This window comes from Pan troglodytes, chromosome 7 (assembly GCF_028858775.2).
Source record: "Pan troglodytes isolate AG18354 chromosome 7, NHGRI_mPanTro3-v2.0_pri, whole genome shotgun sequence".
NCBI classification, from domain to species: Eukaryota; Metazoa; Chordata; class Mammalia; order Primates; family Hominidae; genus Pan; species Pan troglodytes.
In genome coordinates, this window is record NC_072405.2 from 114,045,054 (window position 1) to 114,070,322 (window position 25,269).

General features: G+C 34.2%; 1 protein-coding gene across 49 annotated transcripts in view; it reads left to right on the forward strand.

Annotated features, from left to right (window-relative positions):
* The window catches only part of RIMS2 (regulating synaptic membrane exocytosis 2), a 729,498-nt gene that overhangs the window by 288,784 nt on the left and 415,445 nt on the right, over positions 1-25,269 (forward strand). For 8 of the 49 annotated variants that reach the window (XM_024345474.3, XM_009455774.4, XM_024345478.3 and 5 more), the window contains exon 1: positions 7,994-8,405. The exons of the other annotated variants lie outside the window; for them this stretch is intronic. In XM_024345474.3, coding sequence (XP_024201242.2) covers positions 8,284-8,405 — 122 coding nt within the window. In that variant the 5' untranslated portion in view covers positions 7,994-8,283. Of the gene's footprint in view, positions 1-7,993; positions 8,406-25,269 lie in introns of those variants that run through there. 49 annotated transcript variants of the gene reach the window in all.

A 25,269-nucleotide genomic window follows, 5' to 3' on the forward strand; every position in this document is an offset into this window, starting at 1 on the left:
GGAACAAGCAGTCCTAACGCTAAAAGGATTTTCCAAATTTTTTTTTCAGGGATCTTGGGCCTCTTTCTTTTAATTGGTAGAATCTTCAGGTGTCACTCTGGACATTCTCATTGTGGAGCTTAAATCTAGGTTTGGTACTCTATAACTAACTCTTGTATTCAACAAGAAAGATATTTCTGCTGTTGCCAGCTTTTATTTTTATTTAATTAAATTAATTAATTTATTTTTGAGTTGGAGTCTCACTCTGTCACCCAGGCTGGAGTGCAGTGGCGTGATCTTGGCTCACTGCAACCTCTGCCTCCTGGGTTCAAGTGATTCTCCTGCCTCAGCCTCCCGAGTAGCTGGGATTACAGGCACCCGCCGCTACATCTGGCTAATTTTTTGCATTTTTAATAGAGACGGGGTTTCACCATGTTGGCCAGGCTGGTCTCGAACTCCTGGCCTCAGGTGATCCACCCACCTCGGCCTCCCAGAGTGCTAGGATTACAGGCGTGGGTCACCACACCCAGCTGTTGCGAGGTTTTAGGTGTGGGAACTGCTCTTGCAAAACCTGCTTTTGCACTGGATTATTAAAGCAACCTAGTAATACTTTTGAGAATAATGCCACTCAAACCAAAGCACAGTAGGATTAGCCCTTACACTTCTGGCTTAGAAAGAAGAGTGAGAGAGATCACAATTATGGTGTGGCTTCACACATTTGTGGTGGCTTCCACCATGCTTTCCCTTTCTTTTTTGAATTAGATGCCATAAACTGTTGTGTTATTAGTCTGTTCTGCAGCAATGGTCAGAATTATGGATAGATACAGGGTTTCAGTCCCTAAGAAATGCTATAAAATGTTTTTGTACATCAGAAAACAGCATGTTTTTTTCAGCTGGCCATCAACAAATTTTTAAAACTTATGAAAACTGATGTAACAATTCTGAACTGTTTTCTGATTTTTATTTCAAATTTTGTGAGTAGAAATGTACTCGTCATCTTTAGATTTGTAGTGTGCTTATTTAGCTCCAGGCTGTTCTTCCTTTCTTCCATTCCTGAATGTACTGTATGGTTCATCCTAAGTTGAAGCATAGGTCAAATTATTACCTTATTACCTTTTTTGTTTTGTTTTGTTTTGTTTTGTTTTGTTGTTGTTGTTTTTGAGACAGAGTTTCACCCTTGTCCCCCTGGCTTGAGTGCAATGGCACGATCTTGGCTCACTGTGCAATCCCTGCACACTGTGCGATCTTGGTATATACCTCCGCCTCTTGGGTTCAAGCGATTCTCCTGCCTCAGCTTCCCGAGTAGCTGGGATTACAGGCGCGTACCACTACACCTGGCTAATTTTTGTATTTTTAGTAGAGGCGAGGTTTCATCATGTTGGCCAGGCTGGTCTCAAACTCCTGACCTCAGGTGATCCGCCTGCCTTGGCCTCCCAAAGTGTTGTGATAACAGGCATTAGCCACCATGCCAGGCCCAAATTACCTTTTTTGAATGCCTTCTTCTTCCTCCTTTTGTTAGGAATTCCATCATCTGCCTTTTATTTTTTGCTTATATGTTATCCCTGAGGTGAATTGTTCTATGATCCGTGCCTCAGGGAAATATAGAATACTTTACAGCAGAGTACTTTAATGTGCAAAATACATGAAGATACTGTTTTCAAAATGTTTGTTCTCTGGACTGTCTTTCTTATAGCCTTTAGATTTTTATCAGTCGGATGCTTCAAGTAGTCAGTAGAACAAGAATAATGCAATGGAAGAGAGAATGCAGTTGTTTCAATTATATAGATGGGACTACAGATATAAATTTTAAGAAAAGGAAGTATTCCTTTAGCATTTCAGGGATTTTTGTTATAGATGATACATATTGTGTATCTTATGATTTTAATGATTCATTAGCTTTGTTTAGTTATATGTTTATTTTCATGTGTGGAATATTTTAATAGAAATGCTTTGGTACTCTTAAAAATGAAAACTAAACCTAGCCTGTAAAATCTAAGTATGTCATGAATTATCATGGCTTATCAGGTTAGAGGCTTGTGTTGTTATTAATTCAGACGAGCATAACTTTCCAATTTTGATTCTTTCATTTAATTTTTGAGTTTGTGTTAATTTTCTTAAGACATTTACCTTAGCCACTAGGCATTTATAAACCAAGATTCTTAAATAATTTTAAGAATTTACACTTCTTTCTTTCTTTCTTTCTTTCTTTCTTTATTATACTTTAAGTTCTAGGGTACATGTGCACAACGTGCAGGTTTGTTACACATGTATACATGTGCCATGTTGGTGTGCTGCACCCATTAACTCGTCATTTACATTAGGTGTATCTCCTAATGCTATCCCTCCTGCCTCTCCCACCCCACGACAGGCCCCAGTGTGTGATGTTCCCCCACCCTGTGTCCAAGTGTTCTCGTTGTTCAAGTCCCATCTATGAGTGGGAGCATGCAGTGTTTGGTTTTCTGTCCTTGCAATAGTTTGCTGAGAATGATGGTTTCCAGCTTCATCCATGTCCCTACAAAGGACATGAACTCATCCTTTTTATGGCTGCATAGTATTCCATGGTGTATATGTGCCATATTTTCTTAATCCAGTCTATCATTGTTGGACATTTGGGTTGGTTCCAGGTATTTGCTATTGTGAATAGTGCCGCAATAAATATATGTGTGCATGTGTCTTTATAGCAGCATGATTTATAATCCTTTGGGTGTATACCCAGTAATGGGATAAAAAAAGAAACATGCACTCGTATGTTCATTGCAGCACTACTAACAATAGTAAAGACATTGCATCAATCTAAATGCCCATCAATGGTAGACTGCATAAAAAAATGCGGTAAATATACGCCATGGAATACTATGCGCCATAAAAAAGAACAAGATTATGTTTTTTTGCAGGGACATGGATGGAGCTAGAGGTCATTATTCATAGCAAACTGATACAGGAACAGAAAACCAAATACTATATGTTCTCACTTATAAATGGGAGCTACATGATGAGAACACGTGGACACATAGAGGGGAACAACAGACACTGTGGCCCATTGGAGGGTGGAGGATAGGAGGAGGGAGAGGTACAGGAATAATAACTAATAAGTACTATGCGTGATATCTGGATGATGAAATAATCTGTACAACAAACCTCCATGACACAAATTTACCTATGTAACATACCTGCACATGTACCCCTAAACTTAAAATAAAAGTTAAAAAAACTAAAAAAAAAACTTAAAAGAAAAGAATTTACACTTCAAATATTTTTGATGATGATGTAAAGAAGTTAGTGCTGAGTTTTGGTTGCTCTTGTCATTTGGATGTTTCATAGTACTAATTAAACAATTTGAATTATTACAGAATTTTAGGAACTTACTGTTTAAGAAGGAGAAGTCAGGCACAGTGGCCCACACCTGTAATCCTAGCACTTTGGGAGGCTGAGGAGGGAGGATTGATTGAGGCCAGGAGTTCAAGACTAGCCTGGGAAACATAGTGAGACCCCCTCCATCTCTACAAGAAAATCAAAAATTATTCAGGCATGATGGTGCACACCTATAGTCCTAGCTACATGGGAGGCTGAAGTGAGAGGATCAGTTGAACCCAGGAGTTCGGAGTTACACCCGGGTGACAGAGCAAGATTCTGTCTCAAAATATCTATATCTATATCTATACTGATATAGAAGGGGAGAAACCATTGCTAATGATATAGCTAATCACATGAAAACTAATAATCTACTATTTTATTTACTTGAGCATTGCTAAAGAAAAGTTCATGGGCCAACATTATACTTAATATGTGATGGTTAATGATTGTTATAATTTTAGAGTTCTCCACTGTTTGAAAATTAAATTTTGAGCTTTACTTGTGGCTAGTGTATCAAAAAGTATAAATGGAAAAAATTTGTCATGTTCTTACCCAGAGATAATCAATATTATCATTTTGGTTTGTATTGTTCCAGTGTGCTCTCAGATTTTGAACATTTAAAAACCTGAGATATACTACTAAATATTTCTCAAAATGTTGTACCAATGTACACTCCTACCAATAAACATGGTATGAGACTGTGCGTTTTTTGATCCTCTGGTCAATATTTTGCCAATTTAATAGGCAAAATACATTATCTTATTATTTTTATTTGCATTCTTTTGATTACTTTTAGATTGAACTTATTCAAGTGTTGATTAGTTTTTTAGATATTTTCTGTCACGAAATTGCCTTTGCTTCCAAAAGTTCCTTAACACTTCTTCTGTTAGAACTCTTATTATCACTGTCATTTCCAGTGAGACTCTAAAAATTCTAATAGAACATACATAGAGAAACCAATTGCCATCATCTATACCATTTGTAATAGTTAATGTCTCTCTGCTGGACTCAATGTAAATATGGAGCTGATCTTGCTTGGAAGTTCTTTTGAGTTTATCTAATTTTTCTGGAAAAGGATAATCATAAGCCCTACATCCTATCAGCACTAACAGATAGAAGGATAGAGACTTGGACAAAGAAAATATAAATATTTGTCAAATGAATAAGCGTGATAAATAAAAGATACATGAACATAATTGTTAGAATTCAGGTACCAGTAATTTGATTCCTTAAATAGTTCATACTGAGTTTACTTCCAAACACTGTATACTTTATAATTTATAAAATGCATTGATACACATGAGATTTTAATACAGTAATTTCCCTATGAGGTGATATAGCTTATTTTACATTTGGTAAAACCATAGCTCAGATACATAAAGTAAATATGCTGAGGTAATACAGCTAGTTTGGGTTGGAGTCAGTACTTAAAACCAGGCTGCCCGATGCCAAATACCATGTTCTTTCTGTTCTGACAGAAGTCTCCAATATTTATGTTACATGTGAACCTGCACTATATTGAAAATTTAAAACACACGTTATCTATAAACATTCTTTATAATATTCAGGATATCCATAACAAATTACAGAGTCCATTCAAAGCACAATGTTTTTGATTGCAAATATTGGTTACTCTTGTATTTATGACCCTTATAGAAGATGATGTGGCAGGCTAAAAATAAACAAGCAAATAAATAAATAAATAAAATAAACCCTGTAGAAACTGAGAACCAGATGAAGTCCTGTGGCGGTTTCCTATCCTGTCTATGTAAGTGATTGAAAAAGAATTAACTTTTTGATAACATGTAGGCATCCACTTATTCAACAAATGTTTAATGAACCGCCTACCCTGTACTAGGCACTATGCTAGATGAATGAGACAAGAATGCAGGACTTAACCTCATGGAATTGAGGGTGAAAGATATTAAACATTTTTTCAAGTAAATATATGGTCACACATATCAAATGTTGTGAAGAATAAGCACAGGGTATAATGAGAATGTATAATAGGGGACCTAATTTAGGTCAGACAAAGTCTTTCTAAAGGAGGGACATTTGAAACCTTAAGGATGAGTAGGGGCAGGTGAAAGGGTGGTAATGGAGAGGGAAGGTGGAAGAGATCATTTCTGGGATACTGAGGGAACTAGAAGAAAGCTGCTCACTAGCATGGGTGTAGTATAGTGAGAGCTGGAAAAATACGTCTCTGAGGAAGGCAGTTGATGTATCATTGACTCTTTCAAATGAGTCATTTTTAAGTCTCATTCTAGTGTTTCCATTACTTAGACCACTTCGATGCTTTTTCTATGACTTAGTCTTCATATCCAATTTTGAAATATAAAAGAAACCTTTTTAACAGTAAATGTTGATTTGCAGTATAATCACCTTCTTACTTAGTAGACTTGTTTCTAAAGGGGTTCTGATTATTTATAAAAATTAAATCTATTTAAAAGGGGAAAATTTACATTTTTTCCCATCACAGATAGTATGAGCTGTGAAATTGACTTGAAAATAAGAAATTTAAAAATGTTTGTTTACACTTGTAGAAATTGACCTTTCAAAGGTGTGAAAAATCAACTCATAATCAGAGGCTTAAAAATTAAAGCACCTCAGGTTGCTTCTGCTTGAGGTAAGTGGAAGAAGCCCATTTAAAGTTACTTGCGAGTTAAAACATTTGAGATATTTGCTCTAACTAAAATACCCTTGATTAGGCCACTGGCAGGCAGTTTTCCTATTCATCTATTGAAATTGGCCATTTTACAATAGGTGTGCATTTGTGTGTGTGTGTGCATGTGCACATGTATGCACATATGTAAAAAAATAGAATCACAGGGAAGGAACATAGAAAATGGAGTCCAAAGCAAAGACAAAAGCAACAGGAAAATCAAAATATTTTTTCTATCTTTTATAAATTGTGTGATGTTTAATTCAATACAGCTTCAGGCCAGGCGCAGTGGCTCACGCCTGTAATCCCAGCACTTTGGGAGGCCAGGCTGGGTGGATCACTTGCGGTCAGGAGTTTGAGACCAGCCTGGCCAGTATGATGAAACCCTGTCTCCACTAAAAATACAAAATTAGCTGGGTGTGGTGGCACACTCCTGTAATCCCAGCTACTCAGGAGGCTGAGGCAGAATTGCTTGAACCTGGGAGGCAGATGTTGCAGTGAGCACCACTGCACTTCAGCCTGGGTGACAATGAGTGAGACTCTGTCTCCAAAAAAATAAATAATTAATTAATTTAAAAATAAATAAATAAAGCATCAGTTTCTTTTCATCCATAAAATGATGGTGGCATTAGCACATACAATGTTTTCTGGATATTAAAAAATAAATTTAGAAGTGCTTTATAAACTAAAAATACTTTATGATTTTTAGGTATGTATGTGTGTTTGACAAATAGATTGGTGTATACCTATAAAAATCTGAAATAATAAATAATAGTGAAATAATAAAATAAAATAATAAACTGAAATAAAATGGGGGCACTCTTAGTTGAGAAGAAACCCATAATTGAACATCTTATTTTAAAAAATGGTTGTTTAAAAATTTATATTATTACATGTTTAATTTGTGTTGTTCTTTTGTGACATGATTATGCCAAAAAAGAATTCATAGCTTTTAAAAACTTAATGTATTTAAATGTCTATTTATTGATAGTGTATGGAAAGGGATAAAAGGGCAAAGAGTTAAGGTAAAAAGGGCAAAAAGGGCTGGATCTATTAAAGAAATGTCAAAGGTTAGGAGCTATTAAAAGTCAATGAAAATACTAAGCATCTCTGCAAGTGAGTTAATATTTAAAATTTGGTTTACACACTAGTTTTAGAGATCTGTTATGGAAAGATGGATGTACTTGGATATAGAATAACCTAAATGTTTATCAGAAACAGAATTATTCACTGAGAATAGATGATGATGGGGTGGCTTTCCAAGACCATAGGAGCCTTCAGGAAACATTTTCTTCTACAAAATGCTATGACCACCATTATTGAAATAAATTAGTAATAATTGATAAAGTGTCTCTGGCCTTGACTGTAGGGTTTTTCCTCCACCTGGATTTGGAGGGAAGTTTTAATTTAATGTGTGGTGTTTAGGTGAATTTTAATTGAAAAGCTATAATGTTTTTCTAAAATTATGTGAATAACCATGTAGTCACTATGTATATAGCCTTTAGAAAAGACCAGATTCAACATTATCCACTTTTCTTTAAAAATAAATAAATGGAGAAATTTTAAAATAAGAAATTAAAACACCTAAGTACATGTTTTCCAAATGTACTTCTCTTAGAAATATGGCATTTTAAATGCAGATGATAAATGCTCTATTGTTGATCATATTTTTATTGCTTCATGACATCAAAAGAAGAATATACCACTTATTTTTAGAGTGTTCTGGTCCTTTGCAGCAGCTTGCACATTGAAGAGATATATGCTGTTGCTGGAGTTGTTTTTCAGGAAAAGAGAAAAGGGTTGGGGAAATGCATAATTTCTCTTACTCTTACCCAGTAGTAGCATTGAGAAGATACCTTGTCCCCATTTTTATTACTTCTGATATTTTATTGCTGGCAGCCAGATGTGCTAAAACTCCTGATGACAGCATCTATTCATTGCATGTTTTTAATAAGCTTAGAGAAATATGAGTAGAGTACATGAAAGCAGCTCAGCTTCACACTTCAGCTGGGAATGCCCAAAAAGCTTACTGCTGTTTAGAATTCTTGCTACAGTCAGGAGAAAGCCGAAAGCTGCACGGGTACTGAATCTTCTACGACTGAATTAGAAGAATAATGACTGTACAATTAACTATCAACCTCTGTTCATTTAAGCACAGTTTTTACAGAGCTCAGGAGAAATATGGAACTTGATTGGCGTGTTTTTATTTGATGGTGTCAGCAAATAGATGATTTTAAAGACAGGTGGTAGGGAAAAATAAGAGAAGGGGAAAAAAAAAAAGAAAGAAAATGCAATTTGAGACATTGCGCCAGGTCTGCAATTCTGTTTTATCTCATTTTCATGGGGTTTTTTCATCCCCACCAAATATCTTACAAAATGAGCTTTTTGGACAAACACTGAACAATGCAAGGTGAGTAGAGCCAAACTGTATTTTCTTTTAATATTGTTATTTTCAGAATAATCTTATATGCCAGTAAAAATTGTTTTGTATTGAAGTGCTAGTGTTATAAAGGTGTTATCTGTTTACTGTAAATATAAAATTTTATATAGCATTCTTAATTTGATTTTAAGAAGGAAAATAAGCTTACTTCAAGCAGAAAAAGCATCTTAAATTTAACTAGCTTGACCTCTGAAACGTAATACAGATATCAGGCTGTTTCATTATTTTGTTTTCTAGATACATAAAATGACTTAAAAATGCCCGATAGATGTTTTCTTTGTGATCATGGCAGTGATTACATTGCATATATAAGGATGGGGCTATATAATCATATGTGATTTGTTTGAAAATGTGAATTAGCAATCGTACATGTTCCTGTAAAACATGTGGAAGATGTTTTCTAGGTTTAAGACATTTCTCTATGCTGGGTAGCTCAATAATCACTTTTAAACAAGATATATTGTGGAACTGCGAATAATGCTTTGCATTAGGTCAGCTAATTTGGCAGGATTCTTTGTTATAAATTCCTATTGCTTTTCCAACCTGATCATTTTTCTATGGTGAAGGCTGTTAAATTATGAACATATCTCTCAGATGGTTTCTCTGGCTTACACTAAAAGATATTCTATTAAAGAATGTTTTTGGAATGCAGTTTTATCATCCAGTTCTTTCGTCATTTAAGTTGTTTGGCTTTTGAGAATTTCTCATGTTACATGCTTAGTAAAAAAAAGACCCCATTTAACTAAATATATGTGGAGAAGACTGAGAAAGAAATTCTGTGAACATGGCAATGCACTGAAACCTTCTGGAAACCGATGGGGAACTAATAGTGCATAAAATATTGAATGGTTTTACTTGTCTCTTCTTCTTAGTATCTCTGAACAATGTGAGGCATCCTATTTTGGAGATTAAAAAAATACCGGTTATACAATATGTATTTTAATTTAGCAAGTGAAAAGAAGGCTTTTAAAATTTGTTGGCATTTAAAATGTTTACTGATGATAAATATATTTATAACCTTTACTTTGAATATGGGATAACATATCTATTTCTTATAAAATTTCACTTTCTTTCCTCAATCCAGTTCTGTTCAATAAACTGATTGGATTTTGTTTATATTTTATCTTGAGACAAATTAAAAACATCAAACAGTATATGAAATGTTAGGATATTCTAAATTGGGTATCTGTATTTTAAGATGCTGTTTTCCTTTTTTAAAGTAATACATCACTTTAGTGTCTATAATTTATCATAAAAATATGTATTTTATGTTATATTTAAATTAAAAAGCAAGTATTGCTTTCTAAAAATTTCCATGACCTGAAGCTACCAGAGTTTTAGGATTTGTACTCATCCTTTATAAACCTTTTCCTTGTTTTAGTTCCATCTTTTTTTTTAATGCCAAGAATTTGTGTGTAAATTTATTAATATTAGGGTTTAGGTATAGAAATTATGCTATTAACAGCATAGTAAGGAATTGGTTTTAAAGTATTAATTAAAAAATCTGAAAATAACTATTTTTTGAGGGAATTGTGTGCATCCCTATCACTGTGTACTTGCTTTGGCTTCAAGTTTCTTTTATTGTTGGCATGCCTATAATTTCAGTAAGAGCCTTTAAGGCTCTCATTAAAATCTGGACTTTTATGCTGCTTCTCTTAAACATAAGATTATGAAGTTTTTAATGCTTCTATACGACCAGTATGGTTTAACTTATATTGATTATTATCTAAAACTATCCCAAACTACCAATTACTCAATAAATAATTTATCTTGCTTTAGGGGAAAAAATCTCGGCCTTTATATGTTCTTATTAGTCTTTAAAAATCATTTGCCCTTATACCACAAATACATCTATGCATCTTCATAAATGTCCCATCAGCTACTTGATTTACTTTTAAGATCAATCAAAAAGTTCTGCAAATAGTTATTGTTTTAGAAGTATGATGAGTGAAAAAATAAGTATATGAATTTTATGCTTCCACATATTTTAATTTTTTGGTTATTTTTTGTGTTCACTTTAGATACAAGGGTCTTTTAAACCTTTTATTCTGCTTATACTCTTTTAAACAATATAAATGCCTATGCATCCTGCATAGGTATTAACATTTTAGTTAACACTAAAGTGGAAAGTAAAGACTTTCCACTTTAGTATAGACTAAAAAATTATTCTTGAAGAAAAAAATCATGGAAGAAGAATGGCCTGAATATGTCATCAAAAGATCTCATATGCAAGAATTTAGATTTTTTTTCTGAATAATGGACCTTTCAATTAGACATCTATGATCTTCTTAAGCATCAATTATATAACTATCACCTCTGGAAAGAACAGTTTTGGTTATTAGTACATGAATAGTAATCATTTAATTGTTTGGACTAGTTGACATGGAATATTCAATATTTGTATTGTGACATTAACAATGATCTTTAAATTGATAGAAAAAAAAGCCATCAATTTGGACAATTAGATATTTTATTCTGAATTGCTTTCTAGTAGGGATTACTAGAATAGTACTATGCATCATTTGTAGACAATGTATTATTAAAAGGGCACCTTTTCAAGTAGTTTTTATACTAAGACTTTTGTTCAGTAACTAATCTTATCCCCAAATCTGCAACTCAACTTTCATTAGGATTTTAGATGGTGAGGCAGTTGACTTCTGTGACATATTAGCAATAAAACATTAAAGGATGAAAATCTTCCATAACAACTGCTCCAGAAACATTTCCAAGTTCAACTTGTTAAAGGAGGAAAGATTTTTAAACCAACCAATAATACTGTATGTGTCATAAGTCCCCAAAGTGGAGATTAATATAGATTCTTAAGTGAATTAATTAACTAATGATTAAATGAAATTTATCTATGAGTAATAATTATTAAAATATTTTAGACTAACTTTTTGTTGGAAACCATATAGCACAAACCTTATTTTCATACTGAAAGTGTTTAGCTTATTCTCTTATTGTATGGTTCTTGAGTACCATTTTAGTGCATGAAGCAGGATTCTCTGTTCTTTTACAGCTAAAATGAAACAACTGGACGTCTAGCAAAAAGAAAACATGTGTCTGCATCCTGCATAAACTCACTTGACTCACTTGATAGGTTTTGATGAAATGCCACTTTAGTTTAATTTTTTGTTATCAAGTTTTCTCATTGTAAACTCTCAAGTGAAATTATTTAATCAGGACACAAAGATAAATGCTTTTGTCATTAGTAAAAAAATCAAGTACTGAGTTCAATATGAAATCTAATTTTTGTGAGCTTGTCTTTGGAAGCAAACATAAATATTGAGACGCTAGAAGATATATTTTTTAGCATTGTTCACTGCATTGAGTTATCAGTTGCTTTGGGCAATATTCAAATAAACATGCTAATGATGGCTATCTTTTGTGATAAAATTGATCCTCTGAGTTTTTCCAGTTGCTAATTTTTAGCCATCTTTTTTATACAACGAAGAGATCTGTATTTTCCTCTAGATATAATTATTTTTTTGCCACTGAATGTGTGACAGTGAATTTGCTGTGACTTCTGGCCACACAGAGGCATAATAAAACTGGAATTTATTTAGAGTAGATATTAAAAACAGTCTTTCTCTCCGTATACGTACAATGAGATATGCAGACTTTCATATTTAAAAGTAAGAAAAGAAAAAATATTAGTAGACAGAAGAATATTTGGATTTTTTTTTCAATTGCAGGTAAGATAACCATACGATCCACTTTGTCTGGAGTACTCCCAGTTTATGCCTGCAGTCATCCAGTGATTATTATTAGTACTATTCTCTCTAAATAGTGTTGTGATTTGAAAATAAATTACAGGGCTACTCTAATTATAAAAGTGAAATGTAAAACTTAAATTCACTTAGTTTAAGTGGATTCTTTTCCTTTGAAACATTGCCACTGTTCTAAAACATTAATATTTTAAGTAAAATCTGACTTGCTAAATAAATGTTTATTTAGTATTATTTTTGGTCAGAAATTCTTAGTTTTTCCTGTAGCATTTATTATTGCTTTGGTTTGTAATCAAACCAGTAATTTGTGTTCAGGAATTTTGGCACAGATAATGATTCTTCATTATGGTACGTTAATGACTACTTTGACATTGAAAGAACAGCATGCTTACTTTTCATAGTTCTCAGGGTGCAATCTACACAGTGTGCATTGTTTGGACTTGGTATGATTCCAGCACAGTTGATTTTTCATATTGCATGAAAAGTCTGTGTTATGAGGTATAAAGCATCCAGTCATCTAATATACACATTTTATGTACATATATATATACTTTATTGAACATGCATAATTGTTATTATAAAATATTTTTATAACTATAACATTATTCATTATAGGCATAAAAGCTTATAACACAATTAATTATCTATTTAGATTTCTAATCAAAATGGCTTTTGATTTAGATATGTGTGTCATTAGTATTTTCACTAGAATATTTACTGTGGACCTTAGCAATATACTACAATTATTAGTATATGTCCTTAATCTGACACTGATCTACAGTCTTTAAGCATTTTCTTTATTGAAAGAAGTTTTATAAAGCTTCTGCTTTTGGTGATGACTGACAGGTAAATGTTAACTATAGTTTTAAATTATCAACTTCTGTATGATCATAAAGGATTTTAAAAGTTGAAAATAATTACTAGTAAACTTCTTTAATTCTGGCACTACTCACTAAATAGTAAAATGAATTCATTTCATATGGGCTATAGGCTTTCTTCCTATCCATGTATGAATTACTCACAAAAAATTCATGGCCCCAACAAAAGAATTCCTAGGACTCATCCACAATTTTAGTTTTGCTTTCAAATTTGAGAAATTGTAAGTATTTTAGAAAAATGTGTGAACATTTCTTATAGGGAAAAATGGAAAAACCCATTGCACGTTAAAAATTATAGTATCTTAAAATATGAGGGCTCTTTATTTTGCCTAGTGTGTTTTAAACTATGCTTTCTGTTTTGGGCAGAGAACGCTTTCAAGGTCTAACTCAATATGCAAAGCAGATAGAAGTAGAGCAGCTCTGGTATAGAAAGTGGGACATGGGACCCATGTTTGGTTCTAAGAAACACATTTGGAGACTTTTTTATTCTACTGCTGTCATTTTACTCTTGAACAAACTAAAGTCCAGCTGCTTACTTAAACTCAGGACTTACGGTTACTCATGTGGCTTTAAACTTTTCATTTCATCATAAGTCCTTTGAAATGTGAGACATAGAGTTAATGGAAAATGATAAGGAAAACTGCTGCTTTTAAGTAAGGATTTATTTGTGCCTGACTTTTCTGCTACACATTGTAGCTTTATGTTGGGTAGTACTGAACATAGAAGTCGTGCTCATATCTAGGGTCTGCTGCTTACTGGCTATGTGTTACTGGTAAAGTTGCTGTCCTATGAGCTCCTTGAATTAGGGACTACATATTTATTAATCTCTGAATTCCCACAGTTATATTCTTCACACTCCTTGCCAGTCAATACCCACTCCCCTCAGCCTCCAGAACCAACTGTTGTACTGCTTCCCCACCTAGTGTAGATTAGTTTTGCTTGTTCTAAAACTTCACATAATGAAATTTTATAGAAGGTAATCTTTTTTTGATAAGGCATTTTACTCAGCATAATTTTATTTATTTGTTTGTTTTTATTTTTATTTTTTGATGTTGTCTCTCTCTGTCACCCAGGCTGGAGTGCAGTGGCGTGATCTCGGCTCATTACAACCTCCCCCAAGCTCAAGTGATCCTCCCACTTCAGCCTTCTGAGAAGCTAGGACCACAGGCATGTGCCACAATGGCTAGCTAATTTTTTTGTTGTTGTTTTTAGAGATGGGGTTTCGCCATGTTGTCCAGGCTGGTCTCAAGCTCCTGAGCTCAGGCGATCCACCTGCCTCACCTTCCAAAGTGCAGGGATTACAGACATGAGCCACTGCTCCCGGCCTACTCAACATAGTTTTAAAACATTCATCCATATTGTGGCATGTGTGAGTAGTTTTTTCCTGTTCATTGCTGAATAATATTTCTTTTTATGAATATGAATATACCATACTTTCACGTAAGTCTTTTTGTGGCCATATATTTTTATTTCTCTTAGGTAAATAACTAAAAGAGAAATTTGTGGATCATAGTGTGGGTGTATGTTTAATTTTATAATGCCACATCATTTTTAAAAGCACATTTAAATGATACTTATCTACAGTTTTTAAGTATTTTCTTTATTGAAAGAAGTTTTAAACTCCCACCAACAGTGATTGAAGATTTTGGTGATGCCATATGCTTTCCAACATTTGGTGATATAGGTTTTTAATTTTTGTCATTCTGGTAAGTTTATAGTGGCATCCTCTTATGATAATTTTATTATATTTGCCTCATGACTAACAACTACAAGAACTTTTTCATACTGTTGTTGGCTATTTGTGTATCCTCCTTTGTAAAGTGTCCAATATTTTTTAAATTAGGTTGTGTTTTTATTAAATTCACTAGTAAGTGAATTTATATATATAAAGTGTATGTTTTCTCCCATTCTGTGGTTTGCCTGTTTATTTTCTTAACAATGCCTTTTGATGAGTAGAAGTTTTAATTCTGATAAAATGTAATTTACTAATTGTCTTCCATTGTGGTTTTTATTTTCTGTTTGCACTCTAAAAATCCTTGTTAACCCCTAAGTCAGGCAACTATCTTTTTTTTTTTTTCTTCCAGAAGCTTGAGTTTTAGCTTTTTGGTTCACATATATGATCCATCATAAATTAATTTTTGTGAATATAGTGTGAGGTAGGGGTCAAGATTAATATTTTTTCCGTTTGGTTATCCAGTTATTTCATTACCATTTGCTGAAAAGGCTTAAAGGTTTCTATTCCTCATTGGATGGATTTATCACATTTGTAGAAAATTGAATAGTTGTATAAGCATGGTTCTATTTCTGATCTGTGCAATACGCCAGTCTTACTTTATAGTAATTTTGATGTCAGGCAGTGTAAATCCTCCACCTTTGTTCTTTTTGTCCAATAGGTTATATAGTCCAGGTCTTCTGCATATATATATTTCAAATATATATATATGTATATATTATATACATATATATACTCTCTGTCACCCAGTGGTGTGATCATAGCTGACTGCAGCCTCCAACTCCTGGACTCAAGTGATCCTTCTTCCTCAGCCTCCCAGTAGCTAGAACTATTTTTGTAGAGTTTTGTAGAGACAAAACTTTTTTTTTTTTTGTCTTGCTATATTGTCTAGGATGTTCTGGAACTCCTGGCTTCAGGCTATCTGCTATACTTCTGCCTTGGCCTCCCGAAGCACTGGGATTACAGGCATGAGCCACTATGCCCAGCCTCATATATTTTTTATAATCACTTTGTTAATTTTGATTTGAAAAGTTTGCTGGGATTAAATCTTGGATTGCAATGTATTTTTGTAGATTGAATTGGGAAGAAATAACATCTTAACATTGAGTCTTCCAGTGGTGTATCTCTTCATTTATTTAGGTCTCCTTAAATTTATCCAAACAGTGTTTTATAGTTTTTAGAGTAGAGATCTTGTATGACTTTGTGAAAATTTCCGTAAGTATTTTAAGTTTTTTATCTCATTATAAATGGAATTCTTTTAAAAATTTCAATATCGAGTTGTTTGCTGCTAGTATATTAAAATCTAACTTATTTTTAATATTAACCTTTTATCTTTTAACCTTTTCACATTCACTTACTAGTTCTAATAGTTGCTTTGTAGATTTGTTATGCTATTCTGTGTAAGCAATCATGTCATTTGCAGAGACAGTTTTATTTCTTTTCCAGTATTTATGCTTTTTATTTCTTTTTATTGCCTTATTATAATGCATAAAACCAACAGTATGTCAAACAGAAGTTGTGAGAGTCTCTTTGTTAAATAATAGTTTTTAAAAAATAATCACGAATGGGTCGGGCGCAGTGGCTCACGCCTGTGATCCCAGCACTTTGAGAGGCTGAGGCAGGCAGATCACGAGGTCAGGAGTTCGAGTCCAGCCTGACCAACATGGTGAAACTCTGTCTCTACTAAAAATACAAGAATTAGCTGGGCGTGGCCGTGTGTGTCTGTAATCTCTGCTACTCAAGAGGCTGAGGCAGGAGAATTGCTTGAACCCGGGAGGCAGAGGTTGCAGTGAGCTGAGATCGTGCCACTGTACTCCACCAGCCTGGGTGACAAGAGCGAGACTTTATCTCAAAAAATAAAAAAAAGAAGGTGCAACAGTAGATAACTAACCAGATAGAAGACACTCCATCTCAAAAAAAAAAAAAGGTGTGCATTTTGTGACGTGCTTTTTCTTCAGTAATTGAAATTATTTTGTAATTCTTATTCCTGATTCCATAATAATGCTAATTTTATTAGTTTAGCTTTTGAATATTAAACCAACTTTGCATTTCTGGGTTAAATACCACCTCATGGGATACTTACAATTTTATATATTGCTGGTGTAGATTTTCTGTGATTTTGATAAGGTTTTTTTTGCATCTATGTTCATGAGAGATTTTAGTTTTTCTTAAGTTGAAATGTCTATGACAGGTTTGGGCATTAGGGTTATTCTGACCTCATGAAATGAGTTTCGCATTTACTTTTTCTCTATTGGATGAACAGTTGGTATCAAGATTGGTGTTATTTATCCCTTAAATATTTGATAGAATTCACCAGCAGAACCATCCGGACTTAAAGTTTTCTCTGTCTGAAAATCTTGATAAAGTATTCAATTTCTTTGGCTATATGTATGTCTTCTTTTGAGATGTGTCTGCTTATGTGCTTTGCCTATGTTTTAATGGGGTTTTGGGTTTTTGCTTGTTAATTTGTTTAAGTTCCTTATAGATTCTGGATATTAGACCTTTGTCAAATACATAGTTTATAAATATTTTCTCCCATTCTGTAGGTGTCTGTTGATAATTTCTTTTGCTGTGCAGTGGCTCTTTAGTTTAATTAGGTCCCATTTGTCAATTTTTGGTTTTGTTGCAATTGCTTTTGGAGCCTTTATGTCATGAAATCTTTGTCAGGTCCTAGTCCAGAATGGTATTTCCTATTTTTTTTTATAGTCTTGGGTTTTACATTTACGTCTTTAATCCATCTTAAGTTGATTTTTGTAGGTGGTGAAAGGAAGGGGTCCAGATTCAATCTTCTGCATATGGCTAGCCAGTTATATCAGCATTATTTATTGAATAGGGAGTCCCCTTTCCCCATTGCTTTCTTTGTCAACTTTGTTGAAGATCAGATGGTTGTAGTTGTGTGAGTTTACTTCTGGGTTCTGTAATCTGTTCTGTTGGACTTTATATCTATTTTTGTACCAGTACCATGTTGTTTGGTTTACTGTAGTCTTGTAGTATAGTTCAAAGTTGGATACTGTGATGGTGCCTCTAGCTTTGTTCTTTTTGCTAAGGATTGCTTTGGCTATTTGGGCTCTTTTCTGGTTCTATGTGCATTTAATAATAGGTTTTTTGTCTTTTTTTTGCTAATTTGGTGCAAAATACTGTTGGTAGTTTAAAAAATGTTCAATAGCTCTAATCATTAGAGAAATGCAAAGCAAAACCAGAATGAGATACCATCTCACGCCAGTCAGAATGGCTATTATTAAAAAGTCAACAATAGCAGATGCTGGCAAGGTTGTGAAGAAAAGAGAATGTTTATACACTGTTGTTGGGAACATAAATTTGTTGAGCCACTGTGGAAAGCAGTCTGGAGATTTCTCAACCCAGCAATCCCATTACTGGGTATATACCCAAAGGAATATAATTGTTCTACCATAAAGGCACCTGCATGCATATGTTAATTGCAGCACTATTCGCAATAGAAAAAGCATAGAATCAACGTAGATGTCCATCAATAATGGACTGGATGAAGAAAATATACACATACATCATGAAATATACCGCCATAGAAAGTATGACATTATCTCCTTTGCAGCAACATAGATCGAGTTGGAGGCCATTATCCTAACCAATTTGATGCAGGAACACAAAACCAAATACCGCATGTTCTCACTTACAAGTGGGAGCTAAGCTTGAATACACATGGACACAAAGAAGGGAAGATTAGACACTGGGGCCTACTTGAGGATGGAGGGTAGGAGGAGAGTGAGCATGGAAAAACTACCTATCAGGTACTATGCTCATTACATGGGTGATGAAATAGTCTACATGCCAGATCCCCAAGTTTACTCATGTAACAAACCTGCACATGTACCCCCAAACCTAAAATAAAAATTGGAAAGAGAAAGATAATAACACTATGATGATGAAAAATAATACAAATTTTAAAAAGAATTCAATTTCTTTAAGATAAATAGGATTGATGAGGTTTTATGTTCAATCTTTCTCAATATGGTCAGTTACGTTTTTCAGTAAATTTAATATTTTTATTTAAGTTGACTAATTTGTTGTTATAAATTTCATATTTCTTTATTATCTTGTTAATATCTATGGATCTAATAGTGATGACTCTTATTTTATTCTGATATTGTTATTTTGTGATGTGTGATCTTTCTCTCATTTGCCTATTAGTTTACCTAGGAGTGTATCATCTTTTTTCTTTTGATTTTGTTACTTTTCTGTCTTGTTTGTCTACCATTTCAATGATTACTGTTCCTGTCTTAATTAGTCCTTTTCTTCTACTTATTATGGATTTAATTTCCTCTTCTTTTTAAAGCTTTGGAAGGTGGAACTGTATGATTTCTTCTGATTCATTGATTATTTTAAATTGTGGTCATTTCTAAACATTTAATTTAAAAATAAAATATCTTATTATTTTTTATGATGACATTTTATTCTGGTGAGAGAAATATCTTATTATTTTTTATGATGACATTTTATTCTAGTGAGAGAACATACCTGTATAATCTCAATCAGTTTAAATTTATTAGGATTTGTTCTACTGCCCACTGTGAGGACTATCTTGAACATTCCACATGTATTTGAAAGGAATGTGTATTCTGTACTTGCTGGATGTTGTGGTCTATAAATGTCAATTATGTCATGATGTTTAATAGTGTTGTTCAGATCTTCTGTCTCAGTGATTTTTTATCCTATTTTTTCTCTCAATTGCTGAGAGACATGTTAAAAATTTTAACTGTGATTATAGAATTTATTGTCTTTTTAATTCTGTCAGCTTTTGCTCTATGTGCCTTAAAGCTCTGTTACTGGATATCTACACGTTTGTTATATTTACGTTTTCTTTTCTTGAGACAGGGTCTTGCTCTGTTGCTCAGGCTGCAGTGCAGTAGTGCAGCCTTGGCTCACCACAGCCTCATCTTCCCATGCTCAAGCAATCCTCCCACCTCAGCCTCCTGAGTAGCTGGGTCTCAGGTGCAAGCCACCGCACCTGGCTAATTTTGTTTATTTTTTGTAGAGATGAGGTCTCACTGTGTTTCCCAGTCTGGTCTCGAACTCCTGAGCTCAAGTGATCTTCCTGCCTTGGCCTCCCAAAGTACTGGGATTACAGGCATCAGCCATCGTGCCTGGATTATGTTTTCTTGATTAATTGACATTATAGGAAAAGCTTTGTGAAATGTTTCTCTTTTCCTTGGTATTACTGTTTGTGTATAAGTCTTATTAATATTAATGTTTTTTGTACTTGTTCTGTGTTTATTCTTGGTTTACAGCATTTACTCCCCCTTCCAAATATGAATAGTCAATGATTTTTTAAAAGACACATACCAAAGTAAAGAGAAAAGGGGTGAGAAGCCTCATCTTTGACCTGAAAGAGGGCTTTTCTTTTCTTTCTGTGTGGCTAATAACACACAGTGTCAGGAAACACTCATTGGAGAAAAACCAGTCTCAGAGTGACTCGAGGTCAGTGGTCCTTTCTACTTGTGTAACTGAATAGTCCAAGCCAGACCCTAGGCTTCACTGAGCACTGACCTCGGCCAATTGGCCTTCTCTGGACACAGAGGAGCTCCAGAGAATTTTCACACCTTACTTTGCTTCCTTTGCTTTTTGCTTTCATAATGATATGAAATCTAATTTTTGTGAGCTTGTCTTTGGTAGTTAACTAGCATTTTGGGGGCATCTATTCTGGGCTTTGTCCTTTACATTAATTGCCATTTTTTTCTTTTCAAACCCTGCAAGGTGGTATTACAAGCTTCATTATACCATTAAGGAAAGTGAGGCTCAGGCAGAGTCCTGACCAGTGATTATTCTTTTGCTGAAATGGAAAACCCAACTAAAAATGGCTTAAGGAAAAAGAGTATTTATCAGTTCACATAACTGAAAACAGAACAAAACAAAACTGATAGTACTAGTTTCAGCCTCAGCTGGATCTGTGTGCTCACAAAGAGCCTCAGAGTCCTGTTTTTGTCTCATGGGTCTAACCCTTAGTTGAAGGTGCTCAGGGAGATCACTAGGATAGCTCAGCACCCTATGTCTTTTCCTTTTTTTGTCTCAATAGTGAAAAATGCTCCTGTTACAAAAACATCTTATTTGATATTAATATAACCATGTGTGCAAATACTGTTTCTCTAGTGTGTCTTTTTGTAGTCATTTACTTTCAATATATCTGTGGCTTTAATATAAAATGTATCTTTTATCACTTTAAGAGCATAATTGGCTCTTACTTTTTTCATCAACTTTTGACAATTTTTGCCTTTTACATAGAGTATTTAGTTCATTAACATTTAATATAATTATTGATATATTTGAATTTAGGTATTTGTTTTATGGATTTTCTTCTACTTTTGTTTCTTCCTGCCATATTTTTTGAATTACATGAATACATTGTGGAACTGAATTTTTTTTAACTTTTATTTTAAGTTCAGGGGTGCATGTGCAGATTTGTTACATAGGTAAACTTATGTCATGGGGGTTTGTTGTACAGATTATTTCATCAACTGGGTATTAAGCCTAGTACTCATTAGTTATTTTTTCTGATCCTCTCCCTTCTCCTCCCACCCTCCACCCTCCAAAAGGCCCCAGTTTGTGTTGTTCCCCTCTATGTGTCCGTGTGTTCTCATCATTTAGCTCCCACTTTTAAGTGAGAACATGCAGTATTTGGTTTTCTGTTCCTGTATTAATTTGCTGAGGATAATGGCTTCCAGCTCATACATGTCCCTGCAATAGACATGATCTCATTCTTTTTTTATGGCTGCAATTTTTAATTTATCTACTTGCTTATTAGCTACATCTATTCTTTACCATTAGTTCTTATTGGTTGCACTTTCACAATCTATTTACAATCATTCACAATCTATTTAGTGTTTATATGTGCAAATTTTATGTGAAATGCTTTAAGCAGTCTTATGTATTTTAAACAAATCAAGAGAAATGAGTAGTCTTTTACATTTATTCACATATTCCTTGTTTTAAGTTTCTTTTCTGAAGATCCAGATTTCCATCTGATAGACTTTTTCTTCAGCCTGGAGAACACCCTGTAATATTACTTGAAATGCAGATAGTCACATCTCCATTTGCATTTACCTGAAAAAATCTTTTCTTAGCCTTCATTCTTTGTGAATATTTTTGGTGGTAATAGAATTCTATGTTGACACTCTTTTTTGTTTGTTTGTTTTTAAATTTACGTTTCTGTAGTTTAAACTGGCCTTCATAGATTTTTGATGAGAAGTAAATGGTTCATGATGACAAGTCATTGGCACTTGATTGTCTTTCTGTATTTAATTTGTTTTCTTTGGTTTCCTTCAAAAATTTAACTTTATCTTCTGTTTATAATAGTCTTGTTATGTTATGCTTACATGTGTGTTTTTATTGGATTTATTTTGCTTGGGTTGGCTGTGCTTTGTATGTGTATAAATTTATGTTCTTTTTTAAACCAAATTTTAATTTTTAACTTAATAAGTTCGGCCATTGTTGTAGCATTTATTCTACACTATTTTCTATTTTTCTTTTGATTTCTCAGTTATTTGTATTTTAGACTTTTTATAGATTATCCCATCAGTTCTTGGAATTTTTTCAACTTTTTTTGTGTTCTTTAGATTAATTTTAAATTTTATTGATTTTATTTCTTTCAGAATCTCTTATCAGAGGTAAAGCTCATCTAGTGAATTATTAATTTCCAATATTTTATATTTTGTTCTAAAATTTCCATTTGTTTTTTATAGCCACTATATCTCTGTTGAGATATCCTATCTTTTTACTCATTTTGAGAATCTTACCTTTATTTCCTCAAACATAGTTGTTATAGTGGCTTTAAAATCTTTTTCTGCTATTTTTAACATCTGGGTTTGTTATCTCACAGTCTTCATTGATTGCTTTTTCTCTTGAGTATGGATCTTGTTTTCCTATTTCCTTATATATCAGGTAAGTTTGAAGTGTATTTTGGACATGACTAATAATGCTTTGTAGACTCTGAAATTAGTTTGTCCCTCTGAAGAATGCTGATGTTTGTTCGTTCGTTTATTTATTTATTTATTTATTTTTTGAGACAGAGTCTTACTCTGTTGCCCAGGTTCAAGTGCAGTCTAGTGATCAGAGTTTACTGCAGCCTCAACCCTCTGGGCTCAAGTGATCATCCCGCCTCAACTTTCTGAGTAGCTGGAACTACAGGCATGCACCATTTTTTAAAAAAATTTTTTGTACAGACAGGGTTGATTGTTTTTATTTGAGCTTTAGCTATTAACCCTGTTTCCCTTGAGATGACAGTAGCTTAAAATATAATTTGTTTTAATTTTATCTGAGCTTTTATTTTTTGTAAATTAAAAATCTTTTCTTTTTTCTTTTTTCTTTTTTTTTTTTTTTTTTAAGAAATGGTAGTCTCATTTTGTCACCTAGGCTGGAGTGCCTTGGCACAATTATTGCTCACTGCAGCTTCAAACTCCTGGGTTGAAGGAATCCTCCTGCCACGGCCTCCCAAAGTACTGGGATTGTAGGGGGCATGCCACTGTGCTCAGCAGAGCTCCTTGAAGTCTTCTTATGTATGCATGAGATTTTGGCAGTGTTTTTAATACACATAATTTTATTTTTCCTTTCTTTAGCTTTCTTTTTGTCATATCTCCCTCACTTTCCAGTCTGTTTTTGCTCGAACTCCTTCCTCAGGTTTTTCAAGCCAGCAAGCCTCTGAGGTCTTTTTCTTTCTTTCTTTCTTTCTCTCTCTTTCTTTTTCTCTCTCTCTTTCTGTCTTTCTTTCTTTCTTTCGAGACAGGGTCTCACTGTATCACTCAGACTGGACTGCAGTGGCACTGTCTCGGCTTACTGCCACCTGCTCTGGCTCAAGCAATCCTCTCACCTCAACCTCCTGAGTAGCTGGGACTACAGGCATGCACCATCCTGCCCAGCTAATTTTTGTATTTTTTGTAGAGACAGGTTATCGCCATGTTGTCCAGGTGGGTCTTGAACTCCTGGACTCAAGCGATCTGCCCACCTCAGCTTCCCAAAGTGCTGGGATTACAGGCATGAGCCCACTGCATCTGGCCAAGACTGAGTTTTCTTTTTTTCTTTTCTTTTCTTTTCTTTTCTTTTTTTTTTTTTTGAGACAGAGTCTCACTCTGTTGCCCAAGCTGGAGTGCAGTGGTGCGATCTCAGCTCACTGCAACCTCCACCTCCCGGGTTCAAGGGATTCTCCTGCCTCAGCCTCCCGAGTAGCTGGGACTACAGGCACGTGCCACCAGGCCCATCTAATTTTTTGTCTTTTTAGTAGAGACAGGGTTTCACTATGTTGGCCGGGCTTGTCTTGAACTCCTGACCTTGTGATCTGCCTGACTCAGCCTCCCAAAGTGCCGGGATTACAGGCATGAGCCACCATGCCTGGCCAAGACTGGGTTTTCTAACATATATTTAGCCTTCAGGCATTGATTGAATTTGGTTAAAATCATAAAAATGAGAAATTCACTTGGTGTCATCTTCCTCGAAAAATCAGTTGGTCTCCAGTATCTTTTGTCTTTTTGTTATTGAGGGCCTCAAATAGTTGTATGTTCATACTTTGTCCAGGATTTATACTTACCATCTCTGCAAGGTTAGCTTGAGTGGAGCTGGCTGGCCATTATCAAAAAAAGGAATCTGTTCTTTTATATTTTAAGTTGTATTGATCCTATACTTGCTGGTAGGAATTATATATGTAGCTTCTTCTGTAATCTTCACTTTCATTCTTTATAATTTATTGTGTATTCTAAATATAATTGGTTAGCCTGTTGTCCAGTGGCTGATTTGGAACTGTATGTCCCAATTAAATAATCACTGTATTATCAGAGTATATTGAGAATATATAACTTTTCAATATTCTTTCTTTACTACTTTACTTCATCTAGATTCTAATGACTATTGGTAATGACAAAACATGAGCAAGATGTGCAAGGCTTTCTTCACAGAAAATGCAAGATTGGTATGACTGATCTAATATTAAAAGAAAACTTCTGATCAGATAAAATAAAGAGACAAAAGCTATCATACTTTTTCTTTACCTTCTAACTGGGTGGGCATCCATTACAAAGACAATTTCCAGAGGGAATTTTTAAAGGAAATTTGATTTAGGGTTGTAGTGAGAATGAGTAGGTTAAAGATGAAATTAATTGATCAATTGATTCTTCAACTCGTGTCCATCACAGTATAAGAAATGAAAAGTGTGTGCTGAAGAATTTTATGATAATTATTTATAATCATGGCTTATCTTTTAAATTAATAAGTTTTCAAGCTGGGCATGGTGTTTGTAACCCCACCCCTTTGGGAAACCCGGGCAGCAGGATCCTTGAGGCTAGGAGTTTGAGACCAGCCTGGGCAATATCGTGAGATCCCCCTCTTTACAAAAACAAGGAAAGAAAGAAAAAAAATAGCCAGTCATGGTGTTGCACACCTGTCATCCCAGCTACTTGGGAGGCAGATGCAGGAGGATCATTGAGCCCAAGAGTTGAACGCTGCAGTGAGCCATGACATGATTGCACCACTGCACTTTA